Source organism: Osmia bicornis, chromosome 5 (genome assembly GCF_907164935.1).
Source record: "Osmia bicornis bicornis chromosome 5, iOsmBic2.1, whole genome shotgun sequence".
NCBI classification, from domain to species: domain Eukaryota; kingdom Metazoa; phylum Arthropoda; class Insecta; order Hymenoptera; family Megachilidae; genus Osmia; species Osmia bicornis.
Genome location: NC_060220.1, coordinates 11,072,734 through 11,094,231, shown reverse-complemented (window position 1 = coordinate 11,094,231; position 21,498 = coordinate 11,072,734). Strand labels below are relative to the sequence as shown.

General features: G+C 32.7%; 3 protein-coding genes and 1 long non-coding RNA gene across 7 annotated transcripts; 2 read left to right on the top strand and 2 right to left on the bottom strand.

Annotated features, from left to right (window-relative positions):
* The first annotated feature begins 564 nt into the window (after window positions 1-564).
* On the top strand, window positions 565-2,475 carry LOC114878634 (rhythmically expressed gene 2 protein-like). The gene is made up of 5 exons (XM_046285623.1): window positions 565-585; window positions 1,214-1,320; window positions 1,401-1,698; window positions 1,850-1,879; window positions 1,993-2,475. Exons 1-5 carry the CDS (start codon window positions 565-567, stop codon window positions 2,473-2,475), a joined length of 939 nt encoding a protein of 312 aa, XP_046141579.1.
* A 1,314-nt stretch (window positions 2,476-3,789) lies between these two features.
* Window positions 3,790-15,743, top strand: LOC114878660 (laminin subunit gamma-1). 2 transcript variants are annotated; one of them, XM_029192727.2, is made up of 26 exons: window positions 3,790-3,913; window positions 4,474-4,836; window positions 5,789-6,047; window positions 7,249-7,550; window positions 7,629-7,834; window positions 8,003-8,106; window positions 9,353-9,541; window positions 9,615-9,840; window positions 9,946-10,202; window positions 10,598-10,770; window positions 10,833-10,965; window positions 11,031-11,255; window positions 11,341-11,529; window positions 11,623-11,808; window positions 11,885-12,087; window positions 12,154-12,369; window positions 12,436-12,706; window positions 12,773-12,951; window positions 13,039-13,169; window positions 13,240-13,350; window positions 13,462-13,660; window positions 13,724-13,961; window positions 14,046-14,221; window positions 14,292-14,474; window positions 14,547-14,664; window positions 14,738-15,743. In XM_029192727.2, exons 2-26 carry the CDS (start codon window positions 4,681-4,683, stop codon window positions 14,971-14,973), a joined length of 4,866 nt encoding a protein of 1,621 aa, XP_029048560.1. In that variant the 5' UTR covers window positions 3,790-3,913; window positions 4,474-4,680; the 3' UTR covers window positions 14,974-15,743. The 2 variants fall into 2 exon arrangements, with proteins under 2 accessions (XP_029048560.1, XP_029048561.1); XM_029192728.2 differs by lacking the exons at window positions 3,790-3,913; window positions 4,474-4,836; window positions 5,789-6,047; ... (1 more) ...; window positions 7,629-7,834; window positions 8,003-8,106 and adding an exon at window positions 8,860-9,242.
* On the bottom strand, window positions 8,160-8,711 carry LOC114878667. The gene is made up of 2 exons (XR_003789778.2): window positions 8,598-8,711; window positions 8,160-8,424 (listed from the first exon to the last, which is right to left on the bottom strand). It is a non-coding gene; the product is annotated as an uncharacterized LOC114878667 (long non-coding RNA).
* On the bottom strand, window positions 11,164-21,447 carry LOC114878665 (syntaxin-6). 3 transcript variants are annotated; one of them, XM_029192739.2, is made up of 7 exons: window positions 21,149-21,445; window positions 20,219-20,415; window positions 19,830-19,924; window positions 19,698-19,757; window positions 18,986-19,218; window positions 18,817-18,911; window positions 11,164-11,252 (listed from the first exon to the last, which is right to left on the bottom strand). In XM_029192739.2, the coding sequence occupies exons 1-7, from the start codon at window positions 21,181-21,183 to the stop codon at window positions 11,227-11,229; spliced, it is 741 nt and encodes a 246-aa protein (XP_029048572.1). In that variant the 5' UTR covers window positions 21,184-21,445; the 3' UTR covers window positions 11,164-11,226. The 3 variants fall into 3 exon arrangements, with proteins under 3 accessions (XP_029048572.1, XP_029048571.1, XP_029048570.1); XM_029192738.2 differs by lacking the exon at window positions 11,164-11,252 and adding an exon at window positions 15,962-16,151 and having other exon boundaries at window positions 21,149-21,443; XM_029192737.2 differs by lacking the exon at window positions 11,164-11,252 and having other exon boundaries at window positions 16,266-18,911; window positions 21,149-21,447.
* Between the last annotated feature and the right edge of the window lie 51 nt (window positions 21,448-21,498).

The window sequence follows — 21,498 nt, the reverse complement described above, 5'->3', positions numbered from 1 at the left end:
ATGTTTTGTAATTGATATCTTTACGCGTATATAAATACATTTATATATACATATAAGTACAATTGTACATAGAGATAATGGAAATTCTTTTTTACATTATATTTACGATCTGGTACATATACATATATATATATATTTACACGTATTTTACAAAATAATGCTTGTGTACATTGCATACTGTATGAACATTTTTATCTATTGCGCGGGAAACGAACCGCAAGAAGTATTATGTACTTATTCCAATTGTTAAAAATATTGATTAAAATATTGTATATAAAGTTGGTATAAATTCTCTTGAATCATTGTGTAGAATAAGATTTACATATGGTTCACGAGTGAATTTTAAGTAATTTTAATATTTCTACAAAGTTTCTTTAGGTTTATGAATATTTTGAATAATTTAAAACTTTCTTTGTTTTTTTATTAAACATATATTTGTTTTCCGTCATTATGAACGCTCGAAATGTAATGTATTATTTTAAGTATTTAATATACATATATTACTATATACAATTGTATTAATGTACAATGTCTATTTTAATATTCAGCTGATCTGGTAAAAACATGAATTGCCCGTGTTTAAAGGTAAGTAACCTATACTTTATTAAGTATTATTCAAAAATAATTATATCTATTTTATAATGTTCAGAAAATTAACATTACGAAGTAATGAAATTTCATTATCAAAAAAAATTCAGATTCTGTATAGACTATCTTATTAATTGAACTTTTTTTTACAGGAGTATTAATTACGGGAAAGTGTCATGTTTAATGTCGTTCACATGCTTCCCACACGTAAATGTCACGTGCCGACGGCGTGAGAATAGTCGTTATATTTTTATTCTGCACACCGAAGTGCACAAATTTACCCTCAGCGCGGCGCCTGTTCATTTTTATCTATCTCTTTGCGTGGTTGTTACGTTTTTTAGAGGTAAATCTTTTTTATACATTTTCTAAAGTACTTTTAATCTTAATAAAATCATTTTATAAGATATTCAAGATTGTTATAAACGAATTTTTTGTTATAAATCATTATGCTCCAAACCGAGCGTTAACACTGTGTTAATCCTGTACATAATTTTATTCGATTGAATAAACCTTAATGAAAATAGATAATGTTCGTTTTAAAATCTGGTATATAGGATAAAAAAATCAAGTTATATTCGAAATAAACAAGTAATTATAAAAGCTAATATAAAACCAATATTTGCAGACAGGAAAATTTGAACTTTCATCGTTATCTTCTGGCGGCGCTAGAGATGTTGAAAAGCTCTTGTTTGTGAAGTCGATTGGTAGTGCTGTTCGTGACGCGAAACGTGGGTAATTTTTTGTTCGTGTATGTACATTACGTACCGTTCAACAAGATCAATGGGTTAGATATTGGTTATTTGTTTTTGTAGACAAGATTCAATGATGATCAAGTTCATTCGACCACGGTTGATAACGTTCGATGTTACCGGTACGTTACTCATGACAAAGTTAGAAGAACATTACGTCGACATTGGATCTCAACACGGACTGTCAGTCGATGCTGGTAAATTGGCGCGTAGCTTCAAAAACAGCTTTCACAAACTCAGCGTTGAGCATCCTATTTACGGGAAACATACAGGCATTGGATGGGAAAATTGGTGGCGGAAAATAGTTCATCATGTCTTCAAGGATCAGCATAGTTACGTTTCAGATGCAACTTTAGATAAGGTGAAAAAAAGCAAAATTTTAAAAATATCTTTTTCTATTCTATGCAATTTAAATGAGCTGTTTAATGTAAATAAGATTAATAGGATAGGTTAATTACGCAAGTTGAAGAAAATAAGTAAAATGAATAAATTATAAGTTTTTTTTTTATTAGTTATACGGAATAGAATTTATAAATGAACAGGTATGATTATATAGAAAGGAAAATGGTAACAAAAAAATGAGAAACTCTGAATTAACCAAACTCATACCTATATATTTACTATCGATTACCCTATTTATCATTATGACCCATAGGTTGCTAACAGTTTGATAAGATGTTACGGTACGAGTATGTGTTGGCACAAGTATCCGGGCACGATTGAATTACTGGAGTATCTTCGCAAAAAGGGCCTGATCATGGGGGTGATATCGAATTTCGATGAGAGACTGGAAGCGATACTTGAAGACACGAGAATACGTTTTTATTTCTCCTTCGTTTTAACGTCCTATGATTTTGGCATGGAGAAACCGCACACCTCGATATTCGATGAAGCGCTTAGGTTAACAAAAGAACGGCATAGTATCGACGTTGCCCCCCAGGAGGCGATACATATCGGCGATTCTGTCAGTAACGACTACAATGGCGCGAAAAACGCTAATTGGAATGCGTTACTCATTAAACGCGATAACGATGTTACTGGCGATAAAGAAATTCCTGCAGAGTATATATTTAGAAATCTTGAAGATTTGAGAATATACTTTTCTACGCTTCTTAATTCGGACGCGAAGCGTATATAATTTATTGCCACGAATCAAAACATAGTATTTGAAATGTAATAACCACGTACGATTTTTAACGAGGAATACATTTATTAATAGAGAATAGATTTTATTACATAAATGAATACTAATTATATTTGTCGCTGTTGAAAACAGATGATAAATATATATAAAAATTCAGACTGTGATATTAATCATTGTTAGGTTTACTAAAATTTGATGATGCTTATACGGAAGAATTAATGCAGAATATTTTTTATTTCTGGACATGATTATCAAATAATAATTATAATAATTATAAATATTAATTCAAATAATGGAGATATAATGTAAGCGACTATATTAATATATTTTTATATAAGTGCAATTTTTATGTATCGCCTCGTAATTTTTAATAATTTTACAATTGCAATCAAGTTATAGTAGTAATAGTTAAACTAATGAAAGAAGCGTGAACGCGTGGGTGAACTTATGATATCGCTTCTCATTTCCTGGTAAAGAGATAACTAAGATCCCAACGGTTACCACGTGACAAACAGTGAATCGAGAGCACCATGAAATTTTCTAAGAAAAAAAAGTCTCACATTGCACATCGATCTTATTACCAATTTAATACTGCTTATTTAATTTTTATGTTTAATATATTCATTGTTTGAACACGCTACTTATCTCATATTTTTATAATCTAATTTTTAACGAAACATATTCTCGTATCTTTTATTTAGCAGAGAATACAATCAATAATACATTACAATAAATAAAAATACAATTTGAAATAAACTAATACACTACAAACGTTCGTAGTAGTAGGAAAAAGATGTCATCGTTTCCCGAGTAATCTTCTTACTTCCGTTCCAACGAGATATGAAATGTTATTCAGAAGCGCTAATGAAAGTTTTCTATAATTTTCAAAACAGAATTTCATTTTTATACTTATGCAAATTTTAATACTAGATTGCCGGACAAATAAATCTGTTTAAGTTTTTCTATATGTATATGTATATATATATACAGCAATAAAATCGTAAATAAGTCAAATTGACTCGCTTCGGCAATTTAGTGTTAATCCATTAATTCCTAAAGATTGAAAATATATTATTTTCAGCTGTTCGTTGGGTCCGGTAATAAATGTGGCAAAATAAATAAGTATTTACTTATGATGTTTAAATGATTGAATAATTTATTATAAGTGTACTGCTATTAATAATAATGTATGGCATGTAATCCTAACAATTCCCCATTTCTCTTGGTTTGTTCTTGGCCTGCACTTTCTTTCTACTACGAGTGGCGGGCGTATTACCACCACAAATGCTTGAACATTGGCGTACTCGACTTCCCCACAGCCTCACTCTCACGACTCCTCGTTCCTCCACCTCCACTCCTTCAGTTTCTCAGTGAGCTGTCGTATGGAGAGTGTCTTTCTTCACGGTTTGCTAGTCTTCCGTCGGTCGAAGAGGTTAGAATAATTTGTTTCTCAATTTTAAAAACCGGCGATACTCGTGTGATAAACCTGTGAATGATTCGTGATCCGTTTGTGTTCCATGCAACTGTGAATCCCATTGTTCCATTTACGAAACACGCGAGATCGTTCTTTTTTTCTTTTTACAAACTTACGCTTCTGATTTTTATTTTTATTGTGAATTTAAAACTTAACGTACAGCTTTTTTGTTTAAATTGCGATTCGTGATTTGTGTGTCATGTGATCCTACGTGATTCGATGTAGGCGGCAAGAAATAGATGTTAAAAGCAAACGTGGTGTTTGAAATGTTATATACACAAGCGTTCAAGTATCTTTATCTGAACGCATTCCTGAAATAAGGATAAAAAAATCGTATTTTAAACAAAATTTATTGAATTTGCTGACAGATTTATCGCTTCGTTTAAAAATGTTGAATATAATTTTAATTATGATTTTTCTTTGTTATACATAATTCTTCAGAAATTTAATTTTTTAAGAAATAACGTCAATTCGTTTAATTCAGTGCAATGACTAATGTTTAAATTAATGAACATTAGGCAGATAAGGCGGGAACCATTTGCGGAATGCAGTCTCAGCAATAAAAAGTAAAAACTATTGTCGAGGGATCTCGTTGCCGATGGACCCGATCGAGAATCAGTTCTCACCCTAACCTTTAAAGAAATTCGGAAAAAGTGAAAGTTTTTCATTTGGCGAATTTACGCGTGAAATTACAAGAAAGAGGACTTATCTAATAAAATTCAAACATGACAAGAGGGAAACACAAGAAGATACTGATATTAGCGGTGATCTGCTTGATAGCAGTATTTGCGGAACCCGAGCCCTCCGATGATCTCCCGGATCGATTCGAAAAGAAATCACGAGACGAAGACAAATGCTATGATGACAATGGAAGGCCACGGGTTTGTACTAAATTTTTTTAATAATACATTTATCTATTAGTTATTAAATTAATTGCAAATAATTTAAAATAAGCAATAATATCTTTCACATTAGAATGTGTGCCTCTATCACGTCATGAGATAATACGAATCTTCAATGTACGATCTGTACAGTATGCACTATATTTAATTACTAAACCGGTTAGGCATAATTAAAAAATACAAACTAACGATCCAATTTGAAAATATAAATACGTTCTGTTTATTCTTAGTCATTAAAATTCGTTTTTTTTTTTTTGTGTGTGTAGGATATTACTACATTAGGTTATCAACGTAAAGTTCGAAGTTACAGTAACTTTCGACGATAGCTAGGGAAAGATAAAGCTAGACGATACAGTAAGCGTAGAAGAATTCTGAAAACGTAAAAAATTGTTCAGCTTTTGAATTTATTAAAAAAATCACTGATAATTGTATATAATTTTATTTAAAAAAAAATTACGTTCGTGTTTTTGTACGCCCCGTATAATAAATATACCGGAAGTAAAATTTCTTGCGTGGGTGGAACAGTTCTATTGTGAAAGGTTCTCAGAAGTTACAGAAAATTTCGAATGGAATATTCTGGGAATTACCTGGGAAGGAAACTACCTGCGATTATTCAAGTTTTAGGTGATTCTGAACACCTTTTATTATAGTACGGATACTTGGCAGAAATATTTTAAACTTACCGCGCATTTTAAAATCAGTGTATAATCTTCTAAATCTACCAACTTAAAAAAAGAACAAAAGCAATGTAAAGATTACGAAATTCTATTTATTAAAAATTTATATTTACACGTATCATAAGAACGGGTATCAATGAATTTGAATTCCAAGTTACATAATACTCCGTCCGAAATAAAACGACTTTCTAATTGTAGTAACGCAGATTTTTATTTAAATAAAGAAAAAATATTTTTGAACGCGTTTGTTGTAGAGGTGTATACCACCTTTCGAGAATGCAGCTTTCGATGTTCTTATGGAAGCAACGAACACGTGCGGTCAGGATCGTCCAACCGAATTTTGCAAACAAACCGGCGTTCAAAATAAATCATGCGAGATATGTCGGTATGAAGATCATTCAGCCAGGTATCTTACCGATCGTGATAATAACGACAATTCGACCTGGTGGCAGTCGGAAACAATGTTCGAGGGTATCGAATACCCGAATCAAGTTAATCTTACGCTTCATTTAGGTATGATATAACAAACGTTGAATTATATTTATACATAATTATTCATCTAACATACATGATACGGTACTGATAATTTCACGAATTTTGTGCCGTTTAATTCAGAATGAATGTACAGTTAATTGAGATCGTTCCTCACAGACGGATAAAATTGACGAAACTTATAGCGTAGATAAAAGAAGGAGTTCATTCATCGGTATCCGCGATGAACTCTTAACACGTCCTCAATGTTTGTCGCCCTCTTTCTCCCGCCTCCTCAGCTCTTCTTTTTCCATTCTACACCCTTATCTATCAGGATGCGTATGTGATGAGATAATTCTCGGAACATGGACGATAAAGTAACATAGGCGGGTAATGCTTTGAAAAATTGATTTACGTTACCGTTATTACAAATATTATAACCTATTTTCATCGTGAAATAATTTCGTTATTACATCGCGTTCATGTAAACTGATTTGAACGGCGACTTTAAGAATTTTAAAAATAGAAAGAACATACACGTAAAATCTCTGTCTGTGCGCCACATGTTCGTTTACAAAAGAATCAGCCACTTGCACCCCGCTTGCTTTACAGTGTGGAGAACTGCAATGGCGTAGAATTCGTTTATTTCTCAAATAGCTTTCACAAACTGGGTCGGCCCTGAGATTTCGGGGGTCCGAGGCGAACTCCGAAAAAGGGCCCCTTCACATAAAAAAAGTACCTGAAATAAAATTTATAAAATTTTGTATAACTAATTTAGATTCGCATCTCCATCGATCAATATTCAAGTAAACATTACTCTTCTTGCATTCTTAGATGCAAAATCGTCTTATGGGGGCCCTGGACCTCGGGGGTCTTAGGCGGCCGCCTAGTCTGCCTAGGTCCAGGGTCGGCCCTGAGATTTCGGGGGTTCGAGGCGAGCTCCGAAAAAGGGCCCTTCACATAAAAAAAAGTTTCTCAAATAAAATTTATAAAATTGACATTAAAGCTCGTATAACTAATTTAGATTTGCATTTGCATCGATTAATATTCAATTAAACACTCTTCTTGCATTCTTAGACGCAAAATCGTCTCATGGGGTCCCTAGGCGGCCGTCTAGTTAGCCTAGGCCCAGGGCCGGCTCTGTTCACAATAGAAATACTTTCGTTTATCGTCACATTGAAACGTAGTAAATTTAATTTACATCACCCTTATTTTATTTAACTATTTTTTAAAATGATTGTAGGCAAGACGTTCGATATAACTTACGTTAGAGTGCTGTTCGAATCACCGCGTCCGGAAAGTTGGGGCATCTACAAGAGGAAAAATGAGAAATCACCATGGGAACCTTATCAATTCTATTCCGCGACTTGTAGAGATACTTATGATTTACCGGATTCGAAAGAAACGGTACAAGGTGACGATACCAGAGTGCTATGTACTTCGGACTATTCGGACATATCGCCTTTGACAAAGGGCACCGTCGCATTCTCTACTCTGGAAGGTAGACCCTCGGCGTACTACTTTGAAACAAATCCAGCTCTGCAGGTATAATTTTCACCGTAATCGGGTAAAGGGAAACGGACACATTATTATTTGTGCGTTACATTCGTGTATTAATTCAAGGAATGGGTACAAGCAACAGGTTTAAGGATCACACTGGACAGATTAAATACATTCGGCGATGAAGTTTTTGGCGATGACCATGTATTAAAATCCTACTACTATGCGATCGCAGACGTCGCCGTTGGAGCACGTTGTGCCTGCAATGGCCATGCTGGTGAATGTGTAAATAGTACCAGCGTAGATGGAAGAACTCGCAGAGTATGCAGGTAAGATAATTTAGGTATACATGTATTTAATATACAGTGACTAATTACAGGTGATTCTATATTTGTATTCTTCATCTAGAATATTTGATATATAGTACGATGCGCAAGAGGAACTTTTTCTATGTTATTACTTAGGTATATAATATTTCAGTTAAAAATTATTTACAGATGCGAGCACAACACCGCGGGTCCAGACTGCAACGAGTGTTTACCTTTTTACAATGATGCACCTTGGGGGCGAGCTACCACCACTGATGCACACGAATGCAAACGTGAGAATAAATTCAATAGATTTATTACGAGGAGAAAATGAAATCAGTCTTACTGAAATTTCTAGTATTTATTTTATACGACAAAATTGTACTCGTGAAGAACTCACACATATTTCGTCGATCTTACGAGATGATATCTTTGATGGGCCGGTATCCTGGTCGCTGTGTAGGTGGACCTTGGCAAACCTGCTCTTCAAATGGCTGTTTTTCGCGTTCTATATCTGGTGGCCAGGGCATATGGTTCGCCGCTATCATAAATCATATTTTCGTTCATCCGTTATTCACTACTGTTAGCACCAATGACCTTAGTATATGAATCTATAAAAAATTCAGCAATCTATTAACTTATTTAAGACTGAGTTATTATTACATATTCCCAAGAGTCACAAATCTGTTTAAATTTCAAACCAATTGAATTTTTATACACTTTTTTATCCTTTATTTTTCATTCTTATAGGATCTTATCTATCCAATAACTACAACTTCAGTACCGATCATTTTTTATTTTATAAGAAGCTCTCTGTGCGTCGAGCAATTATTGCTAATTTCAATAAGGAGGAAAGATTCCTTAGCGCAGCATCACCTTTCCAACCGGCCGAAGAGAGTTTGCGTTCACGATCACGTTGGCATTACCTAACCAGCTTTACCTTTTACGTTCCTTGCCTGTCCCGAAGTGGGGATTGTTGGCAATACAGGGGCACACAATGCAGCTTTTCTGTACACCGCAAGCGAGCTCAGTGCTTAAGAAACCGCGATACAAACGAACATTCATGTATCACGACAATCGTCCCTTACCGTTACACAATTTTTTTATTAATTATAAAAATACTTTCATCGTCGTTTACCAATCAGCGGTATTGATCATTCATGGAACGTCAATTTTATTTACTTTCTGATCAAACGTCACCTGTCAATGCGAATAAACGATCAAGATATTGTTTAGAAAAAATCGTGAAGATGAGTAAGAATACTGTTAAAAAGTGGAATTAATAAAAGGACTTTCTCTTCTTCGTTCACTTGTAACATTTCCGCGATGGAATTGAAAGGGAGATTAATTGCGTGTTTAATGCTTGTAAACATGGTGATCTGTGAATCATCACGGTGGGATGGAATTCTTCCATGGTACTCAGGATCCAGTAAATATCTAAATGATGTTAATGATATTTTATTATGAACTTTTTTTAAATTATATTCGTATTCCTATGGATTTATGGAATGTCGTTGCTAACGTGGCTGAATTTTTCAGCTTGTAACTGCAATGGTTACTCGGAGAGATGCTATTTCGATAAGGAACTGTATAAGGCGACGGGGCACGGTGGTCACTGCCTGGATTGCAAAGCTAATCGCGACGGCGCGAATTGTGAACGTTGCCGAGAGAACTACTACCAGCGTCCGCAAGACAATTATTGTGTCGCTTGTAACTGCAACGAAATTGGTAGATTGATTCGTTTATCGTTAACATTAATATTAACATTATGAATCGAGGTAAATGAAATATCGTGTTACAGGTTCTAGGAACTTGCAGTGTAATAGTGAAGGCAAATGTCAATGCAAGCCTGGCGTAACAGGTGACAAATGTGATCGTTGCGCGGCAAATTATTATAATTTTGGCTCGTACGGTTGCACTTCTTGCGAGTGTAACGTAGCTGGTTCCTTGGAAAATACGCCAAACTGTGACCCAGTCAGTGGAGTTTGTACCTGTAAAGAAAATGTTGAAGGAAAACGATGTCGAGTGTTAGTATAGCCTTTTCAAGATCATTTAGATGCACTGTATTTTTCTATTTTCTATTCTTCTGTTGAAGTCAAGATCATATAATTTCTAATTATCATAATGAACAGGTGTAAGCCAGGATTTTTCAATCTGGCAACCCAAAACGAATTCGGCTGTACACCGTGTTTCTGTTACGGCCACTCGTCGGTATGCCGACCAGCAACTGGATATTCAAAAATTGTAATTGAGAGTATGTTCGTGAGAGGAGCTGAACGGTGGACAGCTACCGTGGCTGGTAATCCGATACCTCTTCATTACGATCCTCATACTCAAACGATATCTGCCACAGCACTGGATCGTGACAATGTATACTTCGTTGCACCTGGTAAATATAAGTACACGATGCTTCTATTGTAACGCGTTACTTTTTATTATTGACGTAATTAGTAGGGACCAAGGCAGGGGCGGCGCGCGCACAGGCACTGTGGAACTGCATCACCCCCTATTTCCACTTGATATTATCAATAACATTTAATATAATGAATCCATTTTTCTTTAATTCTTTCTTTATACTTGTACAATATATAATCCTTAAGCTTAATGTCAGTAGCCATCCCCCAGTTTATGAAAAAGATAGAAAAATCTTTGTATGGAACTGTGCGCTTCACAGTTCCAGCGACGTGGTGTATGACGAGCCGCCACTGGACTAAGGTCAAATAGTAAAAATATGATGAATTTTTGAATACTGGTAATAAAGATATTATATTTTGTTACATGCAGATAGATTTCTTGGTGACCAACGAGCATCTTACAATCAAGACTTATCTTTTACGCTGAGAATTGGTGAAGCTGGTCCTACGCCTACAGCTCGTGACGTAATTCTTGAAGGAGGAAATGGAGAACAAATTACACAACCGATTTTCGGGCAACAAAATCGTATACCTACTGTGACTGTAAGTAAATAAATTAATTAATGAAGTTTCTATATTTATTGATTTGTAAATAATTATTTCAGCCACAAGAATATCGCTTTAAATTACACGAACATCCAAGTTATGGCTGGGAACCACGGTTATCTTCCCGTGCATTTATGTCCATTTTATCAAACCTGACAGCTATTAAAATTCGCGGAACCTATACGCATCAAGGTATAGTAATTGAAGAGAAATATTTGAAGTTATTATTAAAACAAATTTTTCTTTCTCTTCTATAGGTAGAGGGTTCTTAGACGACGTTAAACTAGAGACAGCTCATCGTGGAGCTGCTGGTGAACCAGCTGATTGGGTAGAACATTGTCAGTGTCCCCATGGGTACGTAGGTCAATTCTGCGAATCGTGTGCACCTGGGTTTCATCATGATCCACCGAACGGAGGTCCATTCGCTCTTTGTGTTCCTTGTAATTGCAATGGTCATGCAGACATTTGCGAAGCTGAAACTGGTATTTACATACTTATGATTCGTCTTTATAATAATGATTCGTCTTCACATTTTGTTATTTATCCTTTCAATTTAATTCTCTTTAGGACAGTGTATTTGTCAGCATAATACAGCTGGTAGTAATTGCGAATTGTGTAAGCGTGGATACTATGGTCACCCATTAAAGGGTACACCCGATGACTGTAAACCGTGTCCCTGCCCAGATAATGGACCTTGTATATTACTTGGAAACAATCCAGATCCTATTTGTTCTGAATGCCCATCGGGTAGAACAGGTATAAAAATATAAAAGAAAGAAAATCAAGAGTAAGACTAAGAACTTGTCGAATTCTTATGTCTATATATTCTATATTTTTTTTTAAATTTAGGACCCAGATGTGAAACATGTTCAGATGGATATTTCGGAAATCCTGAAAAGGGTATCGCTTGCAAATCGTGCGACTGTAATAACAATATTGATCTAAATGCTGTTCGAAATTGTAATCATGAGACTGGAGAATGTTTAAAATGTGTGAACAATACAGCAGGTTTTCATTGCGAAGAGTGTCTTCCAGGTCGGTAACGTGTAAACGATTGTATAATCTTTGAATGAAAACGCTATAATACATGATATTTATAATGTTAATATAGGATATTATGGAGACGCTCTGTCTGAACTTAAAGAAGACGGATGTAAGCTGTGTCAGTGTTATCCGCCAGGTACAGTTGAACTTGACGATGGTAGAGTAGCACCTTGTGAACAATTGACAGGACACTGTACATGCAAGCCCCATGTAATCGGTCGAAATTGTGACAAATGTGAAGAGGGGTATTATCACATATTAAGCGGAGAGGTAGTTAAGATTTTTCTTAGCCTTTCTTAAGTATAAGCATGTGATAATTATGAATATATATTTTAGGGATGCGCACCCTGCAATTGTGATTCTGAAGGATCTTACAATCGTACTTGCAATCCTGTTACCGGCCAGTGTGAATGTAGACCTGGTGTTACCGGTCAACATTGCGACGCATGTGTTCCTTACCAATACGGATTCGGTCGAGAAGGTTGCAAACCTTGTGACTGTGATAGTATTGGTTCACAGGACTTGCAGTGTGACGCCAGCGGACAGTGTCCGGTAAGTATAAAAAGTAATACAATTACGAGCTTTGCAATCTTTAACAAATTTATTTCCATATTTTAGTGCCTCCAAAATGTGGAAGGAAGACGATGCGATCGTTGCAAAGAAAACAAGCATAACAGACAAAATGGATGCGTAGATTGTCCTGATTGTTATAATCTTGTCCAATCAGCGGCTAATAGTCACAGAGAACGTTTGGCTGAATTAGAGAACACGTTAAAGAAAATTAATAGCAGTCCAACGGTTATTAAAGATTCGGACTTTGAGAAAGAATTAAAGAATGTTCAGGACAGAGTGAAGAATGTCTTGCACACCGCTAAACAAGGATCTGGTAGTAAGTATAATTTCTTGAGTTTATTTGTATTTACTTCAAATAAGATTCTAAGTGATAATATTTCAGATGAAAACAAGACACTGGTGGAACAACTTGATGAATTGCGCGATCAGTTAAATGAGATTGGTGAGATCTCGCTAACTGTTAACCTTACTGCTGCTGATGCATATAAAACTGCCTCTGAAGGATTGATGAGCATTGATGAAGCAGAAAAAGTGCTTGACAAAATACATGGTCAATTAACTGTAAGAATGATACTATATATTATATTATTATATACGTAGACATAGAAGTATGAAATAATTGCCTAGGTTTAAACTCTTTATCATTAGGATGCGGAGGATTATTTAGCCACCAGTGGGGCCACTGCATTAGCAGAAGCAAAATCGCGTGCGGAACAAGTCGGTCAACAGAATAAACAAATGACTACAATTGCACAAGAAGCGCGTGTATTAGCTGACTTGTAAGCAACATCTATTTATACGAAAGATTTATAATAATTTATTATCCTTTGTATTATTTCTCATTTACAGTAACGTCAACGAAGCCAAGAAGATTCATACACTAGCGGAGCAAGCTCGAAATACAACAATTGAAGCTTATAGCCTTGCAAAGAAAGCTATAGCAAAATATTCTAATATGACGTTCGTATTTATTTATTACTATAGTACAACAATTTGTAAACTGGTGCTTTGTGATATTCAAATAAATTATGTACTGCATCTTTTTTAATTAAAAATCGACTTTATTTTTAGAGACGATATTAGAGGACTGGAAAATAAATTAGAATTACTGGAGCACCGTATGAACGAGGTGAAAAATCTTACCAGCATAGCAGCTAATAAATCGTCCGCTGTTTCGCAAGAAGCAATAGATTTATTGATTCTCGATTTGGCTCTTCCACCTGTTGACATTGATCGGTTACAAAGTCAAGTTGAAGAAGTGAATAACGAGGTAAACTTAAACCATAATAATTATAATTAATACGACCAACATTAACACAACAAATCATTGCAGGGATTACGGTTGAAAGAACAAGCGCAACTGTTGTTAGATCAAAATGAGCATCTTATAAATGAAATGACAGAGAAAGTAAGAAAAAGTGAAGAGCTTATAGAACGAGCACAAGATCAACAGGCAGCCACTGCTGAACTTGTTGCTGAATTAGATGGAGCTAATGAGAAAGCAAACGATGCTGTAAAACGTGGCGATCAAACTTTAAAAGAAGCTCAAGAAACATTGAAGAAACTGGGAGGTATGTCGTTTTAATTAATTCTAATGAAACATTTTTTATAAAAAGGAACGTAGGATGTTTTTTATTTTATTTACAATATTTCAGAATTTCATGCCGAGGTTGAACGTGAACGTATTAAAGCTCAAGATGCTTTGAAGGATATAGGAGACATTGAAGATTTAATTATAAACGCAATCAATCAAGCTGCGCAAGCTAATGAAATATTAACTGGTTCGGAAGATAATGCTAAGCTTGCTCGTGAAAGAGCACAAAATGCTCAGGTGAACTGATTTTTCTTTGAATACAAAGCACAATGTATAATTTATTACATTAAAAATATTTCTATATTAGTCATACGCAGAAGAAGCTAGCGCAAAGGCAAATGCTATCAGAATTGAAGCAAATAAAACTAAAATAGAAGCGCTTCGGGTAGGAAACGAAGCTGAGAAATTACATTCACGAGTCGACACCACTGATTCCATGATGAAAGGATATGAAATTCAAATTAGTCAAGATACAAATATTACTACAGAAGTAAGATATCAGGTGTAGATAATAAAATCGATATTGAGATTAAATAATAATATCGTTACTGTGTTATTTTAGGCGAATCATAAAGTTGGTCAAGCTAAGATTAATGTAAGTTTAGCATCCCAACAAGTTGATAAAGCTTTAGCTGAAGTGGCTGAAATAATGAATGAGCTTGAAAATGTACCAGAAATAGGTAAATTGCTTTTTCCTCAATTTATATTTGAATTGACTGTTTTAATCTATAAATTTAAACTTCTGTAACTTAGATGATGCTGACTTAAATCGCCTGGAAGAGCGTTTAGTTGCAGCTGAAAAAGAAATCGCGGCTGCAAACTTAGATCAAAGAATTCGAGCATTAACAGATGCAAAGAATTTGCAAACGCAATGGGTAAAAAATTACGAGGATGAGGTCAGTAGACTAAGAATGGAAGTTGAAAATATTGGTGATATAAGAAAAGTTTTGCCTGTCGACTGCCATAAACGTGTACGATTGGAACCATAAATACTGAAATCGTTATCTGCCAATACTTAAACGTACGAGCGTTCCATTTTTTTTTTTCATATCACTAGAGGTGCCTTACATACAATGAAGGGATGAAAACCAAGAAAAATGTTAAAAGGTATATAAGTACATATCTTTACTATTAATAACTAGAGAATCAATCGTATTTCCTTCTAAAAGCAGAATATATATATATTGCACATTATAGCTGTATGTTTAACAATGGTAAAAAATACTTTTAATTAAATCATATAATTATGATAGAATTGAGAATAGGATATAAAATAACAAATCATTCAGTAGATAAAATATTAATTTCATGTGTTTACATATACAAATGACTGCAATAATGAACACAATACCAAAGATTTAATATAGTAGACATATTTTCCTTTTTGTTATCATTACTAGACCATTTACATTAATCAATTCGTCTAACATTTTTATAATACAGCTTATTTGTACGTGTGTACAAACATGTATATAGTATCTATATACAATTATTTTATAATTTTTATGTCTTTTAAGTACTTTTCTAAGTTCTAAGAAAGCTTCGAAAGTTCCTCCGAGAAAAAGGCAAGTGTTTTAATCCCCAATGTACAAAATCGACTATAATACATTATTGTGACTTATTTATGCGTTTGTACAAGCTGAACAGTGAACAACTACTTTCATATTGTATAAATATTAAAAGTTGAAGGAAACATTTGTATAATCAAAAGGAGAACAGCAGAAGCCTAAATATATTTTACAACATGTATCATGATGAATCATGTTTTTTTTTTTTTACATATAATATAATATTTCAATAAAATATTAAACTATATTTAGTATGAATAAAAAAAATACACGATCATCGACTGACTGACTTCTTAACTGACTGTAAAACATTAAAACTAGTAAAACTTTTAACGAATTAATTTAGTTACTTTTTGAATTTGGGGGAAGGAGTTTATAAAGACCCTGTCAAAAATATAACAACCGTGAGTATTTATTAATATCGCTATCGATAATTTATTATTGAAACAAAATTTAACATACTTGACTAAATGCTATGAAGAAGAACCAATAATTCTTAGGGAGGCTAAGGAATTAAATGATTCACTTAATTATAAATAAAATTATTAGAAACACCAATATAGCGGTCAACACTCCAATGGCTACCCATTGTCTCCGATCTAAAACAAACGGAAAGTAACATCGCATGCGTCACTTATAAAAAAGGTCAGAATCAAATAATTTTATCGTCGTTCATTGAACGACAATAAAATTAAATAAATAACATATATTTATTATAAGGAAAATCAATACTATATATTTGGCCCTTCTTCAAACAATAAACATTGTACATTATATTCAACATGCACTTTTCAACAAGCAATTTATAATAACATTGAACATTTTTTATTTGATACCTTGCACTCAGATAATGAATTATAAGTATGTCACTGCCAGATAATCGAGTAAACTTGCTGTTTATAAAATTTCATGATACGATACAGATATTCAATCCTTTTTATAAAAAATATTCTATTAATGTGAATTTCTTTAAGCAATTTGAGTACAAAGAATCAATATTGCAAACTAATTTAGTATTTTAAATGATTTATAAAAATCACATATTAAAGTTATTTAGAAATAACAAGCAGTAATTGTAACATTCATTAAAATATGGAAGCTCTAAAACAATGATTCTTATTTGTATTAATCTTTCTGAAATTGCATTAATACATATATATAAAAATTATTTTCACACAAACATATATAAGCAAAAAATAAGAAAAATGACATAATGTTTAAAATACACATCCATGAACATATATTTCAAAAATTATATTATATTCCATGATTGAGAGATTTTATATCATATGTTCATATACCTAAATGTTTAAGAAATTAAACATAATTGTTAAAGCAATATATTAGAAAACTATTATTATTTGAAATTCAATTGTATCATATACATATATGTTGAATCTTCTCAAACATAGAATCTAATTTGCAACAAGTTCTTATATATATATATATATATATAATCTTACTAGTATAATGGTTGTCTGAATCATTTAAATAGGTCAGGAATTTGTGGTACCTTACAGTAACATGTACAGTATAAATAAAGTCGCAAGTTTTATTTATCAGTGCATCTTCACAATTGGTCATTAATGAGAAATAATAAAGTATACTTTTTTTCCCTTTAGATTTTTAAATACATACTAGAATAGACGATTTCTGTTTTATGTATGAATTCACAACGTTATATTATTAACACTCTTTCAACAATAAAATGAACGTTTCATTTTCTAATTTTCAATTCTCTCTATTATGCCTAATTTTTCCTAAAAATAGAACTTTAGATTACCTGCAGTCTCTAATTTTCATAATACTTATGAACATTTTTTTATACGCATTGGAAAAACAATAATCGATCAGTAACCATCGTACGTACAAATAATTGTTTTTACATTTTTCTTATCTCCTTTTTAACACTTTTCTTTCGAACTCTATAGTTTCATTTACATTCATTACACACATAAACTAAATGGCACTTTCACAATGCCATGCGAATGTTCCATAATAATGTGTACTATACTATGTTTATCTACACCTGAATCAATATGATAATATCACATGTTGGTATATATTGGAAGTAGAAGTATCAGAGATTTTAAAACATACTGGAAATATTTGTATATATATGTATCTGTCTATAAATCTATTACATTAAAATTTTCTTAGGCACAAATTAATCGTGCTACTTCCTGTTACTTTAACATTTAATTCCTGATATTTTGGCATAATTTTTCAAAATTTACATGTAAATGAGGTACTTAAATACAGTTTATTATTTATCTAAATATCTTTAATATACATTTTATTCAACGATATACTTTTACTGATTCCATAACTGATTTATACTACACTTTTTTAGTGCCTATCATACTAGGTACATAATAAATACTTTGACTAAATGCAGTTAAACATTAATATTTTTCTTTCATAATTACAACTGGTCCATTTTAACGCTACATCTCTGATATTTATTAAATTTAAATATATGTTGGCTCTTTGCAAATTATTAACTTTAATTATTGTGTACACATAGGTTTTCAACCATTCTTTGCTTTGTTTACTCTCATTACAATAAAAATATAAGTAATATAATGCTTATAAAATATGAACATGTAGAAATGAAGAACAAAAACGAAAGGAAACATTTCTTTAATACCAATAATCAATTAAAGGAAAAAAGAACACGAATAATTTAAGAACCCTTTAAAATTCAAATAATGATTGGTACTAGATCTTTTATTTTAATTTAATGAGACTTCTACCCTCCAACAGCTCTTTGGCTTAATCACATTTTAGTACAGTTTGTTTAGAAAAAAGTAAAGAATTGAAGCGCAACAATGCTAAATGTAAGTTATAATTAGTTTAAAAAGTGTAAAAGGAATGTATGTAGTGATCATGATATGCAATATTATTTTGAAAGCAAAATGAATGGTTAATATCATACTTGTCAGAAAGTTCCATAATTTTCCACTAGGTTTTGTAAATTATGTCATTAGTTTATGTTACACAAAAATTAGGTGCATATAATCAAGCTAAATTAATAAAATAAAATAAAATAAAGCAAATAATGAAGCAAAAGAAAATGTGTTTCACGTATGTTACTAAATAATTATAATTAAATTATAATAACAATATTTATTTAATCTCCAGAACATAAGAAACAGTTAGTTATTGTATTCGATAAGAATGATAAAGAAGAAGGTTTAGAGGCAAGATCAGAAACACTAGATGTTGCAGTAGTAGGAGCAGGAATGTAATTATTATAGTTACCATTACTCATATGAAGAACTTTGGCCATTTTTTTCATTGTAGCATCCAACTTAGAATCTGTTACTTCTAACTCATTTCCAAATTCATCGAGCATACTGAAATAATTAAAATCGTTTAAGTAAGAAAATTAATTTCATTAAATAACAGACGAATGATTGGTTAAACTTACACTGCTTGTTCGTCTAATTCGGTATTGATTTGCCTAGATACCGTTTTGAGAGTTCCAATACTTTCACCTATCATATCCAATTGTTCGTCTTGTTGTCTCATCATATCATTTTGTTGTTGTAACGTGTCTCCCAAAAATTGCCTATTCGGACTATCAATTTCATTTTCCAATTTACTGTATTTAGTTGTACCATGGTTGACAGGAACTCTGGCTGGACTATTGTCCAAAAGCGGCTGTAATATTAATATACAAATAGATGTAAGAAATGTACATAAATTATTAAATTCATGGAGCTTCCAGACAAACAAAAATTATTCAATACAGAAAATTCTAAGCAACGACAAATAATTTAATAATAATATTTATTTACATGCTAATAATATTAAGACTTATTGATTTACCGTGTAAACCATTTCCTTCTTTTTATAATTCCGATCAACAATATATTACTTGTAAATGCATAAAGAACGTACCGTAAAGAAAGAGAACGGAATTTACAAATTACATTTTAACTCTTTTACTGCGAGCAGACGTTCTCAGCTGATTAAGATCATTAGCAATTTGACAGTTCTTCATAGATGTCGCATAGTACACGTATTGTAATTTACGAGCGAAGTTTAAAAATGTAAAGAATACATCACAGATTTTTGCTTTTAATTTTACTATTTTGATTAATATTTCGTTATATATACAATAGTTAATTATTACAAACCTGCCTTGCTGTACTATCGCGGTCCCGGCCTCTACTTAAATTCATTTTATCCTTCATGATCTATAACAAAACAATTGTGTAAATTATATTAGAATTTCATTATTTATTAACAATTAACTTTATCAGAATTACCTTAACTTCTTCCCTTGTTTCTTCGATGAAACGTCGTTGAACTGTTAATTCCTTATTATCTATTTTAAATTTTGTCGGATTCTTTTCTACGATACGTATATACATATATACATACGTTATTTGTTAAAGTAATATAGAATATAAATAAAAAGTTACATTAATTTTAAATGATGCATAGAACTACCGAATTTGTAAGCATTTAAAAGAGAATTTTTAATTTCTTAATAGGGGGACAGCTGACATTTCTGACCCCCCACCCCTAATTGCGCTAACGATACAGTGGGCTAATGGTATTGAATTAACAAAAATGTGAATATCTGTTTTGCAAAAAATATATACGATTATACATATATTTGAAGTTTAGTATTATTACATGCATTAAAGGATATGGATCGTGTCTTCTAGATCATCAAGATCCCATTCGATTGAACGTAAGGCTTTCCGTAATTCGGTTGTTGTCCACTCTAATTCGTCCCTTGAAATTGGGATTCCCCCGCTCACATTTGGACTTGTGACAACAACATCTTGCAGTTCCGTCCACCGTTTGTATAAACCGCGATTTTTATTTAAGGCCTTACAAACTTCGCTAAAAGATAAAAAAAGGAATACGTTAATATCTTTTGAAAACAAATTTCTGACAAATATTAAAGGTATCGTTGCTGTCCATAAATTGAATATCGTAAGATTAGAAAATAAGTAAAAGCAATCGATCTTATTTTGATAAGAAATATCAATCGATTAGTTTCCACTTTGCAATCGAAATATGTATTCATTTTGACGACGTATCAAAATAATGGAATGCTGACTGGTAAAAAATCGAGCGCATTATGCAGAATCTTAAGAACGTTTCTTAACAATATGTTAAAATACTCAAATAAAAATAGACGTTGTATCTAATCTAAAGCATTAAGAAAGGAAGTTCAATGGTATATTTTATAAATACAATGAACGAAAGAATACGTAAACAATTAAGATTATGTGCCTACGGTTGTATGCGTATTAAGATAAGATTTGGAATAAAGGATTACCGTGAAACGTGTACACTGACGTTACAGTATGTTAGTGTTACTTGAAAACATCAGAAGCAAGGGTTTCTTTTATCTGTTGTATAGCTACCGACGGTTCTTTAAAGGGTTGATATATACATATGTATCTATACGTGTATGCAACATTTATGTCACGAAACGAATAACAAAATTTCAAACACAAAGTTACATATCGATATAATTCGCGATATCGATAAGTAATTGATTAGTGACGATTTGTATAGTCAGGAAGAATTGATCAAACATTTATAATAGTATATCATTTTTACTTACTCCTTGACGACAAAGAACGGATTCTCCAGCGTCATTCCTTCTTTTAATTTAAAGAGGTGGCCTTTCTCGCCGCCTCACGGCACCCACAGGAAAACGTATGCGCGATTTGCCGATCATCGGTAGAAATTCCGAACAGTCTTGACGGAAGCACCGATATTCACGAGAACCGATGACAATAATCAAATTGACACTTGCTCGCGCCCCACTATTATTCGACCACGACGTCGTGGTGTATTGTGACGTCTGCTTCAAGCCTTTCTGCAGACGACTATTTATTCGATTTTAACGTTCGTGCGCAAACACGCCTCTTTAAGAGCCACTATAATATTGATTTCGTGTTGAAACACTTA